Raw genomic sequence first — 14,557 nt, 5'->3', positions numbered from 1 at the left:
TTTGGATTCTGCGCAGACTTCGTAATTAATGCTACCGTCCCTGCACTTTACAGATCCCTCCTTACCTTGTTTCTATAGGCACTGGTTTGGACACTGTGATGAGCCAAATCTCTGAACCTGACGCTAGTACAGTGGTGCCTCCTTATGTTACAACATCAACGTACGACGGGCAACTGGCACTGTGGATAGTGATTCCAATCAAAATCATTGGAAAAAGTACTGATGCTGAAATTTTCATTGGAACTTCTACTGAAACGGCAGGTAGTTAATTTCATTGGAGTGCTGAATCCAATTCAGCACCAAATTTCAGCACCATTTTCCAATGAATCGAATTCAGCACCACTTTCAGCGCTATTTTCCAATGAATCCAATTCTCCAGCGTAGTCTGGCTTAGGAAGAGTCGGAGCTGGTCCGAGTGTTAGCTTGGGAGAGACACAAGCAGGTGGAGCCGCTGGGAGGGCGGGAAACTTGCTTGTGAATTTGGTCATGCGCTGACTCTTGTGCGGCACAAATCAAGATAAGCATCTTTATACATTCTAACAATTATGATAACACTGGAATATGCTCAGGCTGCAGTAACAGTCTGCCGAGATAAATAAGAGAGTGTGCTGGGTGGGGGCAAGGAAGAGGAAATAACGAACGACAAATTTGAAGAACGAATGTCGTAGGTAGTAAGTCGAAAAATGTAGGAGAAGGGTGGTATATATTAGGAGTTGTAGCTATACCTGCTAAAGATACCATGGCTTAGTGGTAGTGATGCTATGTACGATGGTTTAGGTCATCCGTTCAATCCCTGCCTTTGGTGAATTCTCAATGGGTAATAAGTGACACAGTATGTCATGTCACTAGTGACATAATGTCACCGTCGTCAGCACCATTTATTTTTGTCATTCTTGAGCAGAATTTCAGCACATTATTTCAGAGTAAAAATTCAGCGCAATATCGCTGAAATTTCAGAGTAAAAATCGGAACTTTCAGCACCTCGATTTCAGCACCTTGTACTGTGAATTTCATTACATTATCAACTGATTTTACCTAATGAATTTCATTGGATTTACTACCCACAGTGCTGGTGTCCAACACGAAAGCCCCCTCAAAAAAGTTTCATTCAACCTTATCTTGTTGGACATCAACCCTGTGATTCGATGCTATGCTTGCTTGAGATTCTGTCAAAGACACCACGTACAAAACAACGTAACTACTTGTTACACAATAGCCAAAGATCCGCGGTCATACTTTCATGTTAGCAAACTCGGTCAGAAATTTCTCTTGCGCTTCAACTACAACCTTGACATGTTCAAGGGAAAGCGGTTCGTCCCTAAAACCACAAGTATAAGTACTGGAGCATACACCATGCAGGAAGATGCCATACGATGACATGGCCAACGCTTGCGCAGTCCGCACAAGATTCTTGATAGTACGACCTAATTTTTTGGGACTAGTCAGTGGAAGGGTTTCAAATATAAAAAGCAATGCATACCATTGAAAGGCTTCGCAGCCAGTTCCTTCAGGTCGGCAAGCGAAACATAGCATTGCGGTTCTTGTCCTTCAAGTTTGACAAACTCATCCGGGCTCTGCCGTCCGTCTTCAGGCTGTCCACTACCACCCCACAGTTCGCACCCAGCAAGCTCAAAGAATTTGCGCCAGATGGTCAAACGGGCGTCAACATCCAGCTCTGGGTACTTCACGGCTTTAACAGACGTCAGGTGATGAAACGACCCTTAATAGGGGAGGTAGTCACCAATAGAAAACCGGGATAGGAAGGCTTCGTCAAAGGCTTGGATACGATTGGTAGTCAAGAAAAGGACACCGCGATGGTACTCGAGGACCCGAAGAGCAACAGAAACGAGAGCGTTTCGCTCCAACTTCAAGAACGTTCAGGTATACCAATTTGCAAGAGATGTATAATAACGGACCTCATGAAGACTCCTCTGCTCCAGAAACACCTAAGGGCGCAGTATATGGAATGAACATGACGCGTAGACATCGAAACTAACTCACATCGGCTTCGTCAATGAGGACGACTGCATCCCATGTCGTTGCAAGCTGTTCCAAGGCTACGATTGAGAAACGGCAAACAAAAATTTGAGCTCACGAACCTTCAGAACATCACCCAGCTTTTTCTCCAATTCAGCGGGTATAGTCGAAAGCTCAAGTGAACTGAGAACATAGAGTGGTCGTTTCAAGTGTTCGGCCACAGCTTCCGCGGTCAGGGTTTTGCCTGTCCCAGGTGGACCATGTAGGAGCGCAATCTGGAAACTTGTTGGTGACACCAGAATCATCCACACGTAAAAGCGTCCTCACCAATCCCCCACCTTTCCCAGTAATGACGTCAGAGAACACCTCCTTGGATGTATTGGTCGTCCTCGTAACATTGACGAGCCCTTTGACAAGAACCTAATCAACTATCAGAAGCTGATCCTTCAAGTTCAATTGCCAATGTTTCTACCTTTGTCGATTTATTAAGAACGAGATGGTCCCAAGCATGTTCGTCAAAATGGATCTCCTTAAGTTTACGAACGTCAAACGTCTCCCAAGACTGATGTAAGGTTGGTGGCATGAGGATTTGATGAACATGTTAATGGGTTGATACATGCCTTGCGACGGATATCGAAACCTTGTACTTTCACTGGTAAAAGGTACAGTCGGTCTTCCTCTCTGATGTCATTATGAGCATAACATTCACGAGCACTAGTGAGAACATACAAAAATTCCGGCCGTGAGTTGTCACCGCTAATGGGTACTTTCATGAATGATGACGTTCGGCAACAAGATGGCACATACGCGCAAGGGGAACCAGGACGAGAATGAAGTACGTCGCTATCAACAATTGAAGCTGCATAATGCGGAACATATTCATCATTATAACTACTAAATCTCGAATTAACATGTCAGTTACGACATCAACATCAGAGGGTAAATACCGTAGGGAGTCCTGGTTTCTGTTATGATAGCCATTTTTATCAATGACCACACGGCGCTGCGGCAAATTGGTTAAGCTTCATGAATGTAAGTAACGAAGAGCTTACGCCATCATCTTGGAATGATGAATCAGCCAAACATAATAGGATGCCAAAAAAATACGCACATGACTTGAAATGAATCCCCGACACAGCAGCATACAATCTTCCGCGCTCTACAGGAATGAATGTAGGAACGTGCATCATCATTCATGTTAAAAACAACATACCAGTCAGTTCATTGTGTACATCTTCTTGTATGATCTTGCATTGAAGTTCAGATAATGCCTTTGTCCCCTGCAATCCTATCGGTGAAAAGTAGTAACAGTAGTGAGAAGGTCCAGCTTACGGGGTAACGACAAATGCTAATATCTCTTCTCTCGTAGACATATGCATGGCCGTCCCATACCATACCACGGCCATTAAGGCTGAGAACACTGAAAATTGGAGTCATGACAAAAATGAAGGAAAAAATCGACGGAAACATGCTTGCCCAAAAGTCGAGTCCTTGCTCGTGTTATTTAGTACAAAGGCCAGCTAGTTCATATAAGCCATTCAGTACAACATCCAGCAAAACATCCTAACTGACCTTATCGCCGACCTTATCGCCGAGAGACTCGTAGTAGTATCTCTCTCCATTCTTGAAGTAGTACTTGAGAAGATCAAATGAAATGTGGCTATAAGATAGCTCTAGTTCCAGGCGCTTGGATCTGGCAAAGCGGGGTAAACACCATTTGATTTTGCGACACAGAAATTCTCACATGGGTTCGAACTCTTTCTCAACCAAAGGTATGAAAATGTCCAACTGATCAACGAGATCCTCGAGGTACTGCTGGGCATCTTGTATGGTTTTCTGGGCTGACGTGGAGCGTTAGCTAATAGTCAATGCAAGAGTTATCAGTAAAATGACGCATACGGGTCAGCGAGTCCAAACGGCCAAGATCGCGCGCTTTTTTCTTCAACTCATCCCCTGAAAGATTAGATAAAGCTGAACGTGCATCCAAATGGTGGGCCTTGAGCTTATCGAGTTTGAAGACAAAGTGAGGGAGAGGCGATTCTGGATTTGGTCCGAAAAATTCGTTGCCAATAGCCATGCTAAGAAGATGGGATAAAAATTCGCTTAAGAAGATACTCAGAAATCACCAACCGCGAGAAGTCAATCAAGGTACTGCTGAAATGACTGAAAACTGCATCAGGTTCCGCTGTGAAAAGATCAGCACAAAGCCGGAGTTTAGAGCGTATGTCGTACAGTCCTGGTCAGCATACCGCATATTGAGGTAAAAGTAATTTTCGATGTCCTCGCGAGGTGGCGCGGGCTGAACGGATGATGGATCATATGGCTGCCAAGCATATTGCACACGCGGAGCATCCCATTGTTGCCTTGGACTATCATATTCTTGTGCGGGAGTTTGATTGCTCGCCTTAGCCCATATAAAGTTACGGCGCAAGTAGTGGTGCTCAGCCTTCTCCGTTTTTTCAGGGGACGGGCACTCCGGGATATTCTCCTGCGAGGAACGTCAGGACAGAAATTCACGAGGTATCAGCTTGACCTACTGCTAATGCCCCAGGGATTGCTGGTTCATTCGGCTGCATTATTGCTGCTGTTACGGATAAGCTCACTATGACAAAGTACAGACGAGGGTAGAGGGGTGGTAGCAGTCATGATCGCCGTTTTTATAGTCGTTATCTCCCACATGAGCCTGTTGAGATACGCCCAAGCCATGAGGCATAATTATTGATTACCCTTGATGCTAGAAGATGGTATTCTGGGTTTGGAGGCTGGGCGCTTTGCAAGCGCTCCGTAGATAGCAGTATGTGACCAATGATAGATGTCCGACCCATCAGAATGTACAGGCTTGAGCGCTTGGGGTGTTACTAGGATAGGGACGCACTGGCAGGTAATTCCCATAGATGCAGAGAAGCGGACTTATTGAGTACTAATCCTGTATATTCGAACAATTGAACGCGTCAAGAAGACTATTTGCGTCTCCGCGGTAGCACATAAAGTGGTAAGGTGATTTGAGAAGCGAGTCTCCAGTGTCCACGTAACCTTATCGACACCATGCATCGACCTTCACAGCAAGGCCCTGGGAAATGCTGACAAAAGGCTTGGAAAGGGTCTTAAACATCACATGATAATCCCCCCTAATGATATTGGAAGCCCGACCTGTGACGTCGCGTCTTTGAGTTCAGACGAGCCTTCCTACTACCTGGTATAAATGTAAAGCAAATGGTCTACTAGTGTCACAGTGTAGGCTAAGCTTGATATGTTGCACTTCTTCGTTGTCAACAAGTCCCCTCCCTTTTAAAAATTTTGGCGCCACTTATCTATATCTTATACTAGCAACGAACGAACGCAGCTGGTAACCAATAGTACTTGTCATTTGTCACAGGTACCGTCACCAATGAGCATGCTATTCGGGTCAAAGACGCCTTTTATGACGCGAACTTGGGCTCGACCATAATCCCTCACCATGCTCTCCACTCATATTCTAGCTTCGGGGATATCGTGCATTCTTGCCCTGGTTGTCGTTTCGCATCTGACTCGCAGACGTGTCTACCCTTTACCTTTGCCGCCTGGCCCTCCTCCGTTACCATTTTTCGGTAACGCGCTGCAATTGGATACTAAACGACCTTGGCTCACATACACCGCGTGGGGAAAGACATATGGTTGGTGGCAGACCAATGGCCTCTTTGCCAAGCTCTCAGATTCAATTTCATCCTTGATCATAGGAAAAATCATCCACTCCTGCATATTTGGGATCGACTTGATTATCATAAACTCTGAAACGATCGCGCGGGAGCTGCTCGACAGGCGTTCTGGGAATTACTCTACTCGCCCCGTTATTCGCACCAACGAATTGTATGCATTGTCGGGTTTCGTTCAGTTTGTTATTCATTCACTGACGATACAGAGCCGGAGTGGATTTCAGTACTGTGCTCCTGCCATATGGCGAGACTTTACGGCGACATCGCAAGATATTCCATCAAGTTCTCAGGGCCGAAGTCTCGGTCTCTCACTACGAGATGTACTCTCGCCACGCAAATGAGCTAGTGGTTAACCTCTTGGATGCCATTAGTGACCTGCAGCATCAGACTGAAACGTTCGCACCTGATCCAGCGATGTCGTAGTGATGTATGGTCCAGTTGACTATCAATCTTTGTGGCAGATACGCGGCATCCCTAATCATGGCTGTGACATATGGATACCGTGCTCACGGACATGAAGACCCATTTCTTTCCCGCGCGCGCGAACTTTTGGATATTGGCAAGTGTATCACTTCTCCTGAGAAGGCTGCCATATTCACGGCCTTTCCTTTCCGTGAGTGCCTTTATCGACGACATAATTTTGAACATTCAACACAAGGTTGCAGTCGAAAAGTTACCGTTTTGGTGCTTCGGTGGAGCATTTGCCCTGATGGGACGCTCTAGAGAATTAGCTCAACAGCTTTTGAACGAGCCCTTCAATGAAGTGAAGGCACAGATGGTACGTTTGCGCAGAGCTCTGGATAGAAATTTTGTCTGATCAATTTGCGTGAAGGCAAATGGGACTGCTTCACACTCATTGGTCGCTGACTTTCTCAGTCAAGCTCACGACGACGCTGATGAAGACACCATGAAGGCTGTTGCATTGACGGGGTACATGGGTAAGAGTTTTTTTTACCAGGACAAAATTTATGCATTGACGGGAATCCGGCATCTTAGTTGGCATGGACACTGTGAGTTGCTACTTAAGCAGTCCTGATTCTTACTTTGATGTCCCGCAGAGTGCAGCCGCATTGCAGATATTCCTGCTGACCATGGTGCTCTATCCTGACGTCCAAGCCCGGGCTCGTGCAGAAATCAACCAAGCTGTAAAACATGATAAAATGCCGTGCCTTGATGACAGGGCATCAATGCCCTACCTTGATGCCATTCTCTGCGAGGTCCTGAGATGGTATCCTGTCGTTCCCCTAGGTTAGTCCGCAGTAATATAGCTCTGTTTGAATGGTTGACCACTTGCACAGGAATTCCACATGCGACATCAAATGATGATGTTTACGACGGGTACTTCATACCCAAAGGTTCGAAGTCATATGTGTCGAGGTTGTCGTTGACTCACCTGCAGTGCAATCAGGTGCGATGGTAATGGTTAATCAGTGGTATGTCATGGTGGAGTGCATGTAACGACGGTTTGAGCTGGGCGTGCCTCAGGGCACTCTCTCGGGATGAAGACATATTTCCCGATGCATCGCGCTTCGATCCAAGTCGCCATCTGACAGCTGACGGGAAGCTGAAGGACCCCTTCGTCAACCATTTTGCCTTTGGTCATGGCAGGTGAATATTCCGCACTTACTATCATTTAAAGTCATTCACTGACCCTTATTGCAAGGCGTATTTGTCCTGGTAGGATTATTCATGGTTGATCTGGCAGTGCTGAGGACGTCAAATTTTCTTGGCAGGTCGCTGGTTTGCAGAGAATAGTCTCTGGACCGCAACTGCTGGCATACTCGCTGTCTTGCGCATCGATCATGCCAAAGACTCAAACGGAAACAGGATTGAGGTGAAGCCGGAGTTCACCGCCGGCTTGGCGATGTAAGTAGCCTAGTATGTACTCAAGGACCTGCGGCTGACTCTACCGAAGTCGCCCTGAGCCATTTCAGTGTTCGTTTGAAAGTGTGAACACGGCGAGAGAAAGATACCTCCGAGCGATGATCAATTCGAAGTAGACTTCGTTTTGTACTAGTACTACGCAGAGTGCACTGAATGGCATGGTTTTGCGACCTCTGTCTCTGATGAACGCTCATTGACTCTTCAGAAACCTGATACATTTCCAAAATCTTGTGACGCAGCGCAACTAGGCTGAACATTGTTGATCGGTTCACGGGTCCTTCCCCGATACAACGTTGACCTACCTGAATATTGGTCGACCCATGCGCTCGTTGTTATGCAGTTGTAGATACTATATAACGTCGTACTATTAGATGTAAGATGCAATCACCGATGATCCAGAGACCGGTTCAGATGTATGGTCTGAGATATTGTCCAAACATTTCGGGTGGGGCTGACGTTCGCGCGAGTTGTATTGGGCACCCTGACAGCAACCTGGGAGAGTCTCGCCCAAGTTCCTTCAAAAACTGTCAAAGAAGTTGGAGAGCATGCAAGAGATAAGAGATGGGAGTATTGACATTGATCATCACTCATTGACAAAGGTTGTGATATGCGAGATGCAATGAACCAACTGAAAGTACTAATTGGGTTCGAGGGTGCCGTTAGAAACGATGGTTAACTCAAAAGACGACGTACGAGGATTTGAATCAAATTTGGGTTTAGATTGCGCAGTGATGAAGCTGTCGAGCGATGGTGAGTGTAAACTTCGTAATTTGAGATTGAATGGTCGAATAGATATTTCAATCTATGGAAAGCACGCTAGATCGTTATAGGATTTGAAGGACGAGTACTCAGCAGGTGCTCATCTGGTGGCTGCTGTGGTATTGCCGACATGCTGTAGTTTACATGCTGCAGCACAGCCAGCGTACGGACGTAATATCCTGAGCACTGGCAGAGTTATTATTTAAAACAAAGTAATGTGGAGTTGCATTTTGTATTGGTGCGAACGGGAACTTGGCGATGTTGTAAGACACGGAGTGGAGCTATGGCGCGAAATAGTTAGTGGGTTTCTAAAAGTATGTACATCATAGTTGGAAACGAAATAGTATATGGGCTTTTTTCATTTTCATTTGCCTACGCACAGTGTACGATGATGCCGGCAGGATGATGTATATGTAGAGGGGATGACCGACAATGCCGCAGTACTGTTATTGTTTGCGAATTAGTAGTGGTAGCCGGTAGGAAGGAAATGTAGAACTAAAATGAATTTCCGAATAGAGACGATGTAGCTGGAAGTCGGCCAAGTAAGTGGACGACACTCCAAGGTCATCATAAGATTATATATTGTGGATTACATTTCCACCACATTTCATCTTCATCTCAAGGGCCCTCCCTTTTTGACCTTGCCCGCAGAAGGGAGAGAAATAGTCGTTGTGGATAGTCAACAAATGAGAGAGATGGGAGATAATCGAGAAGGGAGAAGTGGTCGTTGTTGGAAAGGGAAGGGACACTAATATAAGGATAATACTCCTTTGTGAGGGGTCCTACCTTTACAAAATAACATGGTTTTTGAAAGACAAAGAGCAGCTGGTCTATTTCGGAATCGTAACAAGCTTCACTAGTACACTCTAGTGAACATCCACTTTGCATTCCACGTCACATGGGGTGTTCCAAAAAATCATCACAGATGTCGGTACGGCATCGCAGCAAAGAACACAAGTGAAACAGAATATCAGAAATACACGATGACGACACCGTATCAAGTCCATTACGATTTATTACCTTTATGATCCTGCGTAATCGTGTAACGTCCCTCAACGCCAGCACGTATCGTGGCAGACTGATCTTCTGTGAGTAACACAATGTCATATTGCAATAACTTGAATGAGCCACCCTGAGGAAATCCGCGTTTACGAGCTTCTTCATCGTCTACAACGTCCTTTAAGTTCTGTAAAGACGAGTGTCAAACCAAGTGGCCTCAAAGAAACCTAGGAACCTAGACATACCACTACCAAAGATTTCTTGACACCGAAGACGCAATCGCTTCTTAGATAGTCGCAGCCATCTGGATAAAATGCCGTGACCAACTTGTGGAAACCAGGAGCTTCGATCATCATGTGTATATGATTTGGTCGCATGTTGTGCCGGCCAAGAAGGAGAAGAAGTTCACCAACAGGACCCTATTGAAGATGACATTTTCAGTGTAAGATTTACGTAGGCATGAAACATCAACTTACGTCTCCAGGAGTTGGGTACGCTATTGGCACAACAGCGCGATAGCCAAATTTACCATCGTCGTCGGAGCGTAGGCGACCTCTGCAGTCAGGATGTGAGCGGTCTGCGTATTGAGTGTCATAAAATCCTGACAGAGATAATGAGTATGAATCGTAAGATGAGATTTGAAAGGAACTAACCATGGTTATCGGTCTCCCATGTATCAATGACGGCGTTGGGGATCGGCTGCCCGTCAGTCGTCAAAATCCGACCTTCGACGTACATGTAATCTCCTTTTCCTTCAGATGCAATCGATTCACCAAAGTCCACTGCGAGTCGATTTACATATAGACGTGCATTGGAATTACTTGCAACTCACCATCTGCAGCGTCCTCGGTGAAGAATGGACCCAGGACGCTGTTCTCGGTTGCACCTCCCGCAACGGGATTGTTTAGCGCGTCGACGAGAGCAGAAACACCCAGGACATCTGATAGTAGAATGTTTTCTTGACGCAATGGTGTGCACTTTTGTCCAGTGCGCGTCAAGAAATCAATCGCTGCCATCCATTCGTCTGTGGTTAGACTAGAAATAGTCGTGGCGTCAATCGAGAACTGGAGATTTAACAGGAAGCATACATGCCTGGTCTCATTGATGAACTGGTGCAGGTGCTTGATCAGTGCCTTGAAGATGAACCTGTGGCGTCTGCAGGCATACAGTATGTTATATGTGTACCCACTTGCGTTTGAAGTACTCATGGCACGTACGGATTAGGCGTTAGCTCCGTGAGTTTCTGAATGTTGGCGGTGATGATGTCTGGTCTATCAGGTAACTACTGCCTTGTCAGAAAGAATCTGTGAATACCACGACAACGACTGACCGGCAAGTGGAAGCTTGGAGGAGAAATGCCGTTCGAGGTGGCCTTGACTTGAGGTGCGTCTGACATGATGTGGATTCAGAGAAGGTTGGGGTAGTGCTACGGTTCGGAACATGGGATTATATAGTGCGACGGGTAATGATTTAACATCTGGATGGTCTGGACCATTGGTGCAATTGGCGTCTCGTGCTGACAGCGCCTCGATTACTATGTAGAATGTAAGCTGATCATGATCACGAGCAAATTGATGGTTGCGCAAGCTTACTTAAGAATCAGATGGCACCGTGACAATCACTGCGCCACGCGACGCCAGCTCGACAAGACGGTAAGAGAACACAGTGACCCCAGACAGCTTCGGTCTCGGAGAACGCGCGGATGGTACGGGACGAGCCAGTGAAACGGGATATTCTTGACACTTGAGCCACTGCTCTGTGGACGGAAAGAAACCTGGACAAACCAACCTCGACTGTGTGGGGACGCACCGAGGGACTGTAAGTTTCACTCGGACCGTCAAAGTTTTCAGACAAGCGAGGTGTATTGGTAGCAACTGACTAATAAGTTAATAAACTACGACAAATTCATACCCAGAAACGACTTGGATCAGAGGAAGAGAAAACTATGTATCGTTAGCATTGGGTACTTGCAGAGGAGTCATAGTACTAAGTAGCTCACCTCAGTCTTAGTTGGAAAGACTGAGGGAAGTGAATACCATGGTCCGACACTGGACGTTAGAGGGATTAATATTGTTGAAACAGAGTGAATGCATGGATGGAACGTCACGCGTCACCACCGGTGTACCTATGATCTTAAGCTTAAGGTGGATACAATTGTCATATACAATTTGTGATTGCTCGTAACTTTAACTAAATAGTAATAAGCAACAATGAATGAATTTGAAGGCACAATGCTGCTGAGTTCTGCAAAAATGACACCTAATTATAAATAAGTTAAAGGGGTAAAAGAGTCTTCATAATCATGTCTGAATCATCCGAGAGTATGAATCGCACTGTAGATAAGTTTTGGGCTCGTCATTGTGTACGTGGCGTCTGAATGTTATTGGAGAGGAACCATCGAGCAGTACCTTTGAAGTACGTTGTGGGGTAAATAATAAATAACTTGAATTTCTGAGAATAGTCCAAATAAAAATAAATGCAAAAGCATCTCGCAGGACTGCCTAGTCATCGAAGATGCCCAAGCAATGCGAGAGTTACCTCAAACTACCTGCACTGGCTTATGGTCCTCACTGTAGCTTGCTGCTGAAGACGCGGTGCGATGGACACTACGATACCCCGCAAGGTCAAAATTCGCTGCACGTGTGAAGGTGTCCATCTGTACACAGTGACATCGATGAGGGAAGAAAGGCACACTACATGGGTTTATTACCCACCTCAACATGAACGCCAGTAGTCCTTGGTGTGCCAATCGGGTTAGAAAGTCCTGCATCAGTGTTCTTGAATGCAGTACCGCAGTTTTCCAGAGGGAGGCTGCCAAAAAGTGAACAATGTAGCAGCTCCGACGTATCCATACACAGCAAAATACACTTACATATTCTCTACTCCTGAACGCTGGAAGTTGGTCAGCCGCCTAACAACACGAGATGCTACAATCTGCATCCAATAGTCCAGCAAGAAAACGAGCATATAAGAAACTAGGCTTACTGTTGAAGCAATAGCAGCTGGGACGTTGAAAATAACACTCATGATGGCGTTCAAGTTGAGCACCATCATAGTTGTCGCGATCACATTGGACACGAACCTGACGCAGGATGTGTTATGTGTTGACCAGCTGGAAAGGAAATAAACAGACGTACGCGATAAAAAAATATATCAAGCCATCAGAGAACAACATCCTGACAAGTCTGGAGGGTGCGATGCTCGTGCCACTCCGCGTATGAGTCCAGGCGAGCTTATATGCCGAAAGGCACAAGACCACAAAGTCGAAACACATTGAATAAATGAAAGTGGCAGCAAGGATAGTGGTATCGCTGTAAGTGATTGCACAACCGACGCCGGGAAGCCAGACGGCAGTTAGAAGGATACCTGCAAGGACACTCGGTCAGCTAGTTTCATGAGCTTGTGAGAAAGTGATATACCTTGTAGGATGAGAGACCAATGCCCGATAATCATTAACACCAGGAGGATAACGATCCAAGTGTTCTGGGACCAGATAGCGATCCTATCACCAGATAAGACAGGCATGACACATGATCAATCCTTGACTCACGTCCGGACAGAAAGGTTGATGCTCGCGAGTCCAACTGCCGCATTGCCAGCCAGCTAAATGGAATGATCTTCCATGCTATTCTTCCCATGATGTGAACTCACCTGATTAAAGGCATAAAGTACTTGACAATTGATTTCACTAGTGGGAAACAGAACTGTTTAGATTATCGAGAGACGAGAATTGACGTCGCGGCGTACCTTGGTGTATCCAGGGCTACAGCACTAGGTGAAGAGTGAGAAATGGTGGAACGAAAGAATGGCACACTTACATTCCAATGAGTGCAAAAAGAAGAAGATACCGACCGGCAAAGTAGAAAATCTGGTGAACGGCAGGTTCAGAAATGTATTTCAACAAAACACCAGACATGTCCTCACCAGTGGCCAACGGAACCTCGTCTTGCCCGTCATGACAGCCCATTCGAAATCCAGAGAGATAAAGAATTCCCATCTGAGTCGTCTATTAGATCATAATCATTACTGCGCAAACAAGTTAATCTCACAAGTATAGACCAAGGAGGGCATGCATAAACTTCAGGAAGATCACTGAGGGCGGGTAAGTAAAACTAATGTAAAGACCACCAATACGCACTGGAATCCATCTGGACCACTTCCCCCGATTTCCAGTCTACCATCTTATTAGCGGTTAAGAACTGCTTGAAGCTTCTAATCAGTTATTAACGGCACCGAGACCGTCAAGTTGGAGAACAAAGGAGTGTGTTGTGATAGTATCAGCAGGGCCATGCTATTTATCTGTTTCGACAACGGTCCACGGGGTTACTACCCTTTCGTAAGTTCCATTGCTGTCATGGTTGTATTGATTGTAAGCATGAACCATGAGAAGTTGGCAGTATTATGGCCCATCAACTGCCCGGACAGGTTGATGCAATACCAACCCGTTCCATGTTTGATCATTGGACTTGTGCCCTGGTGATCACTGGAACGTTCTCCTGTGAAAATGAGTTCGCTCCCATGACTCTTGGCAAAGCTGATTTCATGATTGAAACCCTTGTTCAAGAGCAAACCGTAACATCTACTTATCATGAATCAAGAAAGCGCCTTGGTGTTTCTCCGTCTTTCCGCACTTGATAGTATCATTGCAGTTATTGAAGAGCCCAGAGTCGAGACCAGCTTTTGATTTGGTAGGAAGATGTCCCAGCTATACAACTGCAGCGTATCGAGTCGCCGTCAGTCCGCTACAAGATGCCTGAATGACATGACTTGCATGACAGGTCATGGACTAAATGCACGTTCCTTTTCCTCTTAACCTGGGGATACCATTCGGACCGTCACGGTACTGTGGCTCATACTGGACTGGAATGTCCCATGGCAGGTATGGACGACTGACTTGAATATATTGGTAACAAAGCTCGAAAAGACCTGTAAGTCTCGGTCGTGATTCGGATAGATGCATCTGACTAGTGGATCAAGTATAGCAATTGATTAATGACCGACTGGCTCCAAATTTTCGCCACCGAACCGAGGAAATAATAAAACAGCCGGGGCCCGGGGTCTGCGCCGCGATCGGAAGCTGAATATCGAGTGCCGGCGGTTCCAATTAAGAATGGAGATGAAGTAAGGACGGCGGCTAAAAAGTAACCCGGGTTTCAAGTTATCATACAAAGAGGTGACGGTACGAGCGAGCGCATCGGACAGTGAGGGACGTGCATTATGTCACAAAAGCTGGTCAGGACGGATGA

At 46.0% G+C, this 14,557-nt stretch overlaps 4 protein-coding genes across 4 annotated transcripts; 1 reads left to right on the top strand and 3 right to left on the bottom strand.

Annotated features, from left to right (window-relative positions):
- Nucleotides 1-1,007: 1,007 nt before the first annotated feature.
- Nucleotides 1,008-5,045, bottom strand: HD556DRAFT_1336213 (P-loop containing nucleoside triphosphate hydrolase protein). Its single transcript, XM_041301903.1, has 24 exons — nucleotides 4,515-5,045; nucleotides 4,210-4,465; nucleotides 4,108-4,162; nucleotides 3,877-4,055; nucleotides 3,722-3,818; nucleotides 3,550-3,670; nucleotides 3,454-3,497; nucleotides 3,310-3,397; nucleotides 3,191-3,257; nucleotides 3,089-3,136; nucleotides 3,030-3,037; nucleotides 2,925-2,980; nucleotides 2,785-2,871; nucleotides 2,707-2,733; nucleotides 2,598-2,658; nucleotides 2,450-2,539; nucleotides 2,305-2,397; nucleotides 2,100-2,252; nucleotides 2,002-2,046; nucleotides 1,917-1,946; nucleotides 1,742-1,865; nucleotides 1,481-1,690; nucleotides 1,373-1,424; nucleotides 1,008-1,318 (listed from the first exon to the last, which is right to left on the bottom strand). Exons 1-24 carry the CDS (start codon nucleotides 4,551-4,553, stop codon nucleotides 1,231-1,233), a joined length of 2,118 nt encoding a protein of 705 aa, XP_041165446.1. The 5' UTR covers nucleotides 4,554-5,045; the 3' UTR covers nucleotides 1,008-1,230.
- Nucleotides 5,046-5,434: 389 nt separating this feature from the next.
- HD556DRAFT_1438298 (cytochrome P450) lies at nucleotides 5,435-7,669 on the top strand (the record flags this gene model as incomplete). Its single annotated transcript, XM_041305831.1, has 13 exons — nucleotides 5,435-5,823; nucleotides 5,876-6,064; nucleotides 6,131-6,282; nucleotides 6,335-6,447; nucleotides 6,502-6,607; nucleotides 6,666-6,679; nucleotides 6,728-6,917; nucleotides 6,968-7,024; nucleotides 7,078-7,102; nucleotides 7,155-7,277; nucleotides 7,333-7,346; nucleotides 7,403-7,535; nucleotides 7,585-7,669. The coding sequence occupies 13 exons, from the start codon at nucleotides 5,435-5,437 to the stop codon at nucleotides 7,667-7,669; spliced, it is 1,590 nt and encodes a 529-aa protein (XP_041165445.1).
- Nucleotides 7,670-9,070: 1,401 nt separating this feature from the next.
- On the bottom strand, nucleotides 9,071-10,892 carry HD556DRAFT_808554 (aromatic compound dioxygenase). The gene is made up of 8 exons (XM_041311691.1): nucleotides 10,642-10,892; nucleotides 10,529-10,593; nucleotides 10,404-10,466; nucleotides 10,144-10,346; nucleotides 9,965-10,093; nucleotides 9,788-9,912; nucleotides 9,560-9,730; nucleotides 9,071-9,498 (listed from the first exon to the last, which is right to left on the bottom strand). The coding sequence occupies exons 1-8, from the start codon at nucleotides 10,705-10,707 to the stop codon at nucleotides 9,319-9,321; spliced, it is 1,002 nt and encodes a 333-aa protein (XP_041165444.1). The 5' UTR covers nucleotides 10,708-10,892; the 3' UTR covers nucleotides 9,071-9,318.
- Nucleotides 10,893-11,850: 958 nt separating this feature from the next.
- On the bottom strand, nucleotides 11,851-13,492 carry HD556DRAFT_1438296 (uncharacterized protein; the record flags this gene model as incomplete). The annotated part of the gene is made up of 13 exons (XM_041305830.1): nucleotides 11,851-11,967; nucleotides 12,026-12,122; nucleotides 12,184-12,245; nucleotides 12,297-12,393; nucleotides 12,449-12,677; nucleotides 12,731-12,813; nucleotides 12,862-12,914; nucleotides 12,963-12,999; nucleotides 13,059-13,082; nucleotides 13,130-13,179; nucleotides 13,236-13,308; nucleotides 13,361-13,403; nucleotides 13,450-13,492. 13 exons carry the CDS (start codon nucleotides 13,490-13,492, stop codon nucleotides 11,851-11,853), a joined length of 1,008 nt encoding a protein of 335 aa, XP_041165443.1.
- Between the last annotated feature and the right edge of the window lie 1,065 nt (nucleotides 13,493-14,557).

This window comes from Suillus plorans (genome assembly GCF_016647745.1).
Source record: "Suillus plorans strain S12 chromosome Unknown HD556scaffold_6, whole genome shotgun sequence".
In the NCBI taxonomy this organism is placed as follows: Eukaryota; Fungi; Basidiomycota; class Agaricomycetes; order Boletales; family Suillaceae; genus Suillus; species Suillus plorans.
Note: the sequence above shows the minus strand (reverse complement) of the source record. Positions and strands in the feature narration are given on the sequence as shown.